The 6,144-nt window shown below is 42.3% G+C and overlaps 1 protein-coding gene across 1 annotated transcript in view; it reads right to left on the minus strand.

The window, feature by feature from the left end:
* Nucleotides 1–413: 413 nt before the first annotated feature.
* Nucleotides 414–6,144, minus strand: part of ERICH5 (glutamate rich 5) — a 27,267-nt gene continuing 21,536 nt past the window's right edge. The window contains exons 3-4 of the mRNA XM_042783629.1: nt 3,692–4,636; nt 414–526 (exon numbers count right to left, since the gene is read on the minus strand). Coding sequence (XP_042639563.1) covers nt 414–526; nt 3,692–4,636 — 1,058 coding nt within the window. The remainder of the gene's footprint in view (nt 527–3,691; nt 4,637–6,144) is intronic.

The following is a 6,144-nucleotide window of genomic DNA, read 5'->3' on the forward strand; positions in this document are numbered from 1 at the left end:
CACTTGTACCTCAAGGTTTATATTTCTTAAGTTCTTATTTTCTATACTGAATGGGCCTACCGCCACAATGAAGAGAGTCCCCTCACAGTCTTAAATAATCACATATCTTTGTTTTTGTTGGCTCTGGGTAATGTAGGTTTAAATGTGTGACTCTTCTAGGTAGTAAAGAAAACTGTTCAAGGCTTAACAATTTTATGAATAAAATGAACAAGAACATAATAACATCATTGTCATGGTTCCAATAGTTTATCTATAACCACACTCATAATTGTACAATTATGTGAAATTTGTACAATTGTACAAAACATACAGATGTTGACAGGTAAGACCTATAACCACAGTTTCATGGCCATTTTTCTGTCTTCTCTGTTATGAAGCTCTATGCCCATTCATCCCGCTATCACCATACCCACCTATGTGGCTGCTGAGGGGTCCACGGCTTCTCCGGTCTCTTCTTCCTTTGTTTCGCCCCCTTCACTTACTTTCTCATTCACCATCTCAGTTTCAACCTTTTCTCCGGTCTCACCTGGAAAAGTAACCAAAGGAGATATTAAGAGACACTCATTTAGCATTAACAATAAAGTACCCACAGTTTGTTCCTTATAGGGGCAGCTCCTGCTCTTTAGGTCTCAACACCCTGGTGGTGCCAGGAAAGGTGATGAATGGGATAGCTCTGATAATTTCCTTGGTTCTCTCAGATCCTCTGAACGTACAATGTTGAGTACTTAACCTCTCTGAGTTATGCATGCTCTTACATAAAACCAGGACGCAAAATGTCCCAAGAAATGACAGTAGAACATAATACAAAGAGAAAGTTGCATTCATATCTAAAGCAAAAGGTGATCCAGGAGTGTCCAATGACCTGTCTTGCTTGGCTATTATATTGTTTAAAGAAAACAATAGTTAAACATTTAAACACTGCCAATATTTAAAAATCTGGACATTGCACATACAAATCTGCTTCCCTGAAAAGTTGGTTTTGGCAACATTGGCTCCCATTCTCATATAGGAACAATCATATGGGATTAATCAGTGGCTGCCTCTTCTGTCCCGGCTGTGTTCTCCTGTCTATCATGGCCTCCCAGAGCTCCCTACAGTATTATATGTGCCCCTCGCTTCACTCATTTTCATGATCCTAATCCCTAACCAGCCACTCCTCAGAAGGAAGATGGGCCAATCTACTTCCATAGTGATACTGCCTTGGAAACCCAAGAGGGTCGCTATGAGTTGGGTCCAACTCTATGGCACATAACAGCAACAACAGCAATCCCAAAAGAAAGTGCCTGGGTAGTACAAACGGAAGCACTCGACTATTAGTCAAAAGGTTGGTGGGTCAGATCCACCCTGAGTCACCTCAGAAGATGGGCCTGGAGATCTGCTTCCAAAAGGTCAGCCTTGAAAATCCTCGAAGCAGTTCTAGTCTGCACACATGCTGTCACCATGAGTCAGAGTCAAGTTGATGGCAACTGTTAGTCCCTAATGACTTTTGAGTTTGCCCCCTGCAATGCAGTGAATTGTTTGGTATGCCCCTTTGTAACTCCCACCAAATGACTGAGTAGGACTGTGTAAATGTGAGGTGCTTGTGGTCCACTGAGGCGGGGGATTGGATAGCTTGGTAATAATGTAAATAAGGTGTATTTAGCCCTTTGTGGGGATACTAAAAAACCAAACCAAACTCACTGCCGTCAAGTCGATTTGACTCACTGCAATCCCTCCTTGGGTTCCCCAGGCGGTATCTCTGCGGAAGTAGATTGTTCAATCTTCCTTCTGAGGAGTGGCTGGTGAGTTTGAACCACCAGCCTTCTGGTTAGCAGTCAAATGCCTTAGGCACTATGCCATCATGCAAATGAGATGTATGGAACCCTAACATGGGTATTAATTAGTTGTCCCATCCCACTAGGCTTAAAATGAGCCATTCTCAGAGGCAGGAAGGGGGAAATCTTACCACCATCACAAAAGAAGAGCCAGAAATGGAGTGCATTCTTTGGACCTAAGATCCCTACACTGAATTTCCTCGACCCAGGACACAGAGAGAGAGCTGCAACACTCTGCTGAGATGGCGACAGACAGCGAGACAGACAGCGAGACACCGCAGCAGAGAAACATGGCAGCAGAACCAGGAGACCCAGCAGGAGCAAGGAAGCTGACTGCCTTCAGGGAGGAAGCTGACTGGTGGGGTACAGTGCCTCTGAGCACTTACTAGCAGAGCTAAAAGAGCTTTGTTACACTTGCCTGAGCAGGGCAGAGGCCATGGAGTCGCAGGGCCAAGAGACTAGGGGCCAGAGAGAGGCGTGCTGCAGGCACTGTTGAGAAGAGGCTGTCCTGATCGAAGAACTGTATCCTGAGTCATTTCTGTTGTAACCTGTTTCTTCCTTGATAAACCCCATAATTGTGAGTGGAAAGAGAGAGTGCCATGGAAGGGACGGTTAGCATCAGAATTGGTGAAAATGTTGGAGAGAGGAGGTAGACATCAGCCTCAGGCTGTTGAACTTGACCCCCCTTCCCACTTGTGAAGTTAGAGGCTGTCAGACACCTGCCTCACACCATTTTTATATGAAAAATGGTCTAAAATATTAAAAAAAGAAAGAAAGAAAAAAAAAAATGTCATCGAGTTGATTCCGACTCACAGCGACCTCCTTTGGGTTTCTGAGGCAGTAAATTTTTATGGAAGTAGATTGCCCAGTCTTCCTTCTACAGAGTGGCTGGTGGGTTTGAACCGCCAACTTTCTGGTTAGCAGTCAAATGCCTTAGGCACTTCGCTACCAGAGCTCCTTGGTCTAAAACACATATACGTTTAATTGCTCCTCCCTTATTGTTTCCAAAGCATTTTTACACATCTTTCTTTGAAAACTTACCTCAATAGATTAAAGTAAATTTATATTCTGCCTTCACTCAATAGACAGTGAGCCCCTTGAAAGCAGGGGCTATCTCTTATTCATTCTGCACTCCTAGCACCTAGCATCTGATTAGGCACTCAAATAACACTAAGTTAATGAAAACCAGAATTGAGAAACTTAACTATACTGTACCGTGAGCTAAACTTTACCAAAATATAAGTCATACCCCAGAAGAAAAGATTATTATTTTTTTTTTATTGCAATGCCAATACAGAACAGTAAAAATTCCATTGTTTTATGCTGGTAAAATACATTTAAAAATTTAAAATACCATATTCCAAGACACAATACATTTTTTCTATTCCTCTAATAAAAAGACTAGACAAGGGTGGGAAGCAGACTGACAGTCCTTTTCTAAGGATAAGACCAGCAAATGAAAATTATACTCTAAAGATCCAGTATTTTGGTTTATTATTATTATTATTGAAAGATCAACTCCTTTGCTAGCCATTTATTGGCAAGAGTTGGTATGCTCATGTGGCTTGATTAAGAAGGAACTGGGAAAAATGCAACAATTTTTAATATGTTGTCTTCAATATTTGATTCTATTTAACAGCCAAGCTCTATGTTAAAAATCTGGATATGGACTATGTTTTAGAAAATTTTTGCTGAAGAACTGAACTAAGCATTGACAGGATGCCCATTTCCCAGGAATAGAAGTCTTTTTGATTTGGGTCAAACGAACTTCAGCTACCTGAGATGGGGAATCTAGTGATTGTGGGCCAGCCAGCCCCACCCCCAGAGCTGCTCCTCTGGAGTTCATCTAAACATCCTGAACCTTTAACAACTTTTACCTTCAATTTGTTGGTCCTCTTCATTAGTGAGAATCTCCCTGACCATTTCCACATTTGCCTCTGCCTTGACAATTCCTGCTGGATGCTCCATGCTTCCAACTGTTCCCTCCGGTTGGATCTGTTCCACGCTTCCAGGAACTTCAGGAGCTTTGTGGAGGGCATCATTCTCCACAGCTGTTTCCACAAGCTGACTTCTGTCCAAAATTTCTGACGTTTCCTCCTCTTTGGGAATTGTTACTAGAAGTTGAGACTGCTCGTGTTTTCCCTCTGTTTCTTGAAGTTGCTGCTCTTCAGCTATTTCCCCAAGCTGACTTCCATCCAACATTTCTGCAGATTCATTCTCTTTGGAAACAATGTTCAAAATTTCGGGCTGGCGATTCTTCTGTGCTATTTCTTGAGGCTGCAGATCTCCAGCTGTTTCCCGAGGTCGGATGTCCTCAGATGTTCCTAGAGGTTTCATCTCTCTGGCAGTGTGTGGATTCTTGGCACCTTCCACAGTTCCACGAGAGGCCTTCTCTCCCACTGTCCTCAAAGGCTGACCCTCAGTTTCTGTTTCTAAAGGTTCAGTCTTAGCATTTCCTGTCAAAGACTGAGCCAAAGCCGCTGCTTCTGCATCTTCCTTCTTTTCTTCTGCTCCTGGGGTATCATCATTGCCACATAGCTGAGGTGGCCTGTCCTGAGGTTCCTCTAGAGGCTGAGTCTCCTCTGTGGATCCTGGGTGATACGCTAATTCCTTTCCTGTGGAGCCTGGTTGATCAGCTCCATCCGTTCTTGAGGAGGCCACAGGCTGTTCATGGAAGGATTTAACACCATTAGCTGTAGATGTTGCTGAGATGTTGAGATTTTCCAGTGGAGGAAGGGTTTCCCCTTGAACGCTGCCATGAAAAGTGGCTTCTTTTCCCATTTTACATGGTTTTGGTTGGGTAAAGCAGGATTCAGTCTTTTCTGTGGCTGGAAAACATTCATTTGAAGTTATTTTTTGATGATTTAAAAATGAAAAGAAAAGAGAAAACACAAATTAATTAGTTACTATCTTGAGAAAGTTAATTCATAGCAATTAATAGTTCAGGACAGTCCCAGATGCATTGTGTACAGAAGGGTCATACCATGACCCCAGCGCTCTTCAAGTCAAATCCTTTCACTATCTTCAACTCAAACACCTCCTCTTAAACTTTGAGGTCCTCTAAAACCACCTCTTATTGGCTCTTTGTGCACTTTTTCATGGGTCCTGTCTCCTATTCCAATTTAGCACATTTCACTTTGTTTTCTCATGTTCTCCTCCCTATGTCACTCTTTCTCCTCTCTAGACTTAATAGAAGGTTTCACAGTGTTTGGTCCTTGGGCTGTTGCACGTCTTATTTTCTTTCTGAAGCAGAATGGACATCAGTGAAAGGAAAAGGCCCCAAGACAGAAAAGCCCTTGTAGGGAAAGGCTAATATGTCTGGAAAGGGTCAAGGACAGCTCAGTCTATGTTCACTTTGGGGACGCAGTGGGAAGAGAATACAAGAGAGAGTTAGGGAACATCCATTTGAATTCTGGTCCTTCCTTTAACTGTGTGTTGCTCTCTCTCCCACCCATCTCAGAGTAGTGTGAAGCATCGTATCACTTTAAACAGTGAAGATAAAGGTGCTTTGGACAACCTAAAAGAAGCAACTTGCCAGTTCATCTATACTCTTTGACCTAGTAATCCTACTGCTGGGAACTTATCCTAAAACCATAATCCTCAGGAAAATGCTCTGGGGAAAAGATAGCATCCCAGTATTCTTTGTAATAGGAAAAACTGGAAGCAACTTAAGAGGCTAATGATTTGGGGAAGAGATAAGTATTCCATTGGGTAGAATAGTATCATGCTAAGAAAAAGATGATTATGAAAACCATATGCGATAATGAAAAATATTTATGATACAATAAGTTTAAAAATAAGCACCCACAAGTTAATCAAATGAAATAAAGCATATAAAGTGTTTATTAGCACAAGGTCCACTGGGCAATTAAGTGCTCAATGAGTTAGCTAGCAATTTTATATACAGTTCTTTATGGCAATGTTGCAAGGAAGTGGGGGTGAGGAACAGTGAAAAAATGAATGACAAAGGAGGAAAAGACTGAAAGAAAATAAACAAAATGTTAAAGTGAAACAGTGGGCAATATTTTCCCTCTTCTATTTCTTTTCCCCAGAGAACATTTTTCCTTTTCCTTTTCATTATGTACACATTTAGTTTAAAGAGTTACTGCTGATCTGTCGTTGTTACATGCCATCAAGTCGGACCCAATTCATTGCCCCATTTTCCTTCCGAGGAGTGGCTGGTGGTCCCACCAGCCTTCTGGTTAGCAGTCGAGTGCCTTAGCCACTATGCTACCAGAGCTCCCAAGTGTAGCAGGTCTCCTCTGCCTCTCCCCTCTCTGGGGGCAAACACTTTAATGCGTTTAGCTGTTCGGGGAGGATATGTTTTTTT

The sequence above is a fragment of the Orycteropus afer genome, unplaced genomic scaffold (genome assembly GCF_000298275.1).
Source record: "Orycteropus afer afer isolate SDZICR_OR568_19922 unplaced genomic scaffold, OryAfe1.0 scaffold00021, whole genome shotgun sequence".
Classification (NCBI taxonomy): domain Eukaryota; kingdom Metazoa; phylum Chordata; class Mammalia; order Tubulidentata; family Orycteropodidae; genus Orycteropus; species Orycteropus afer.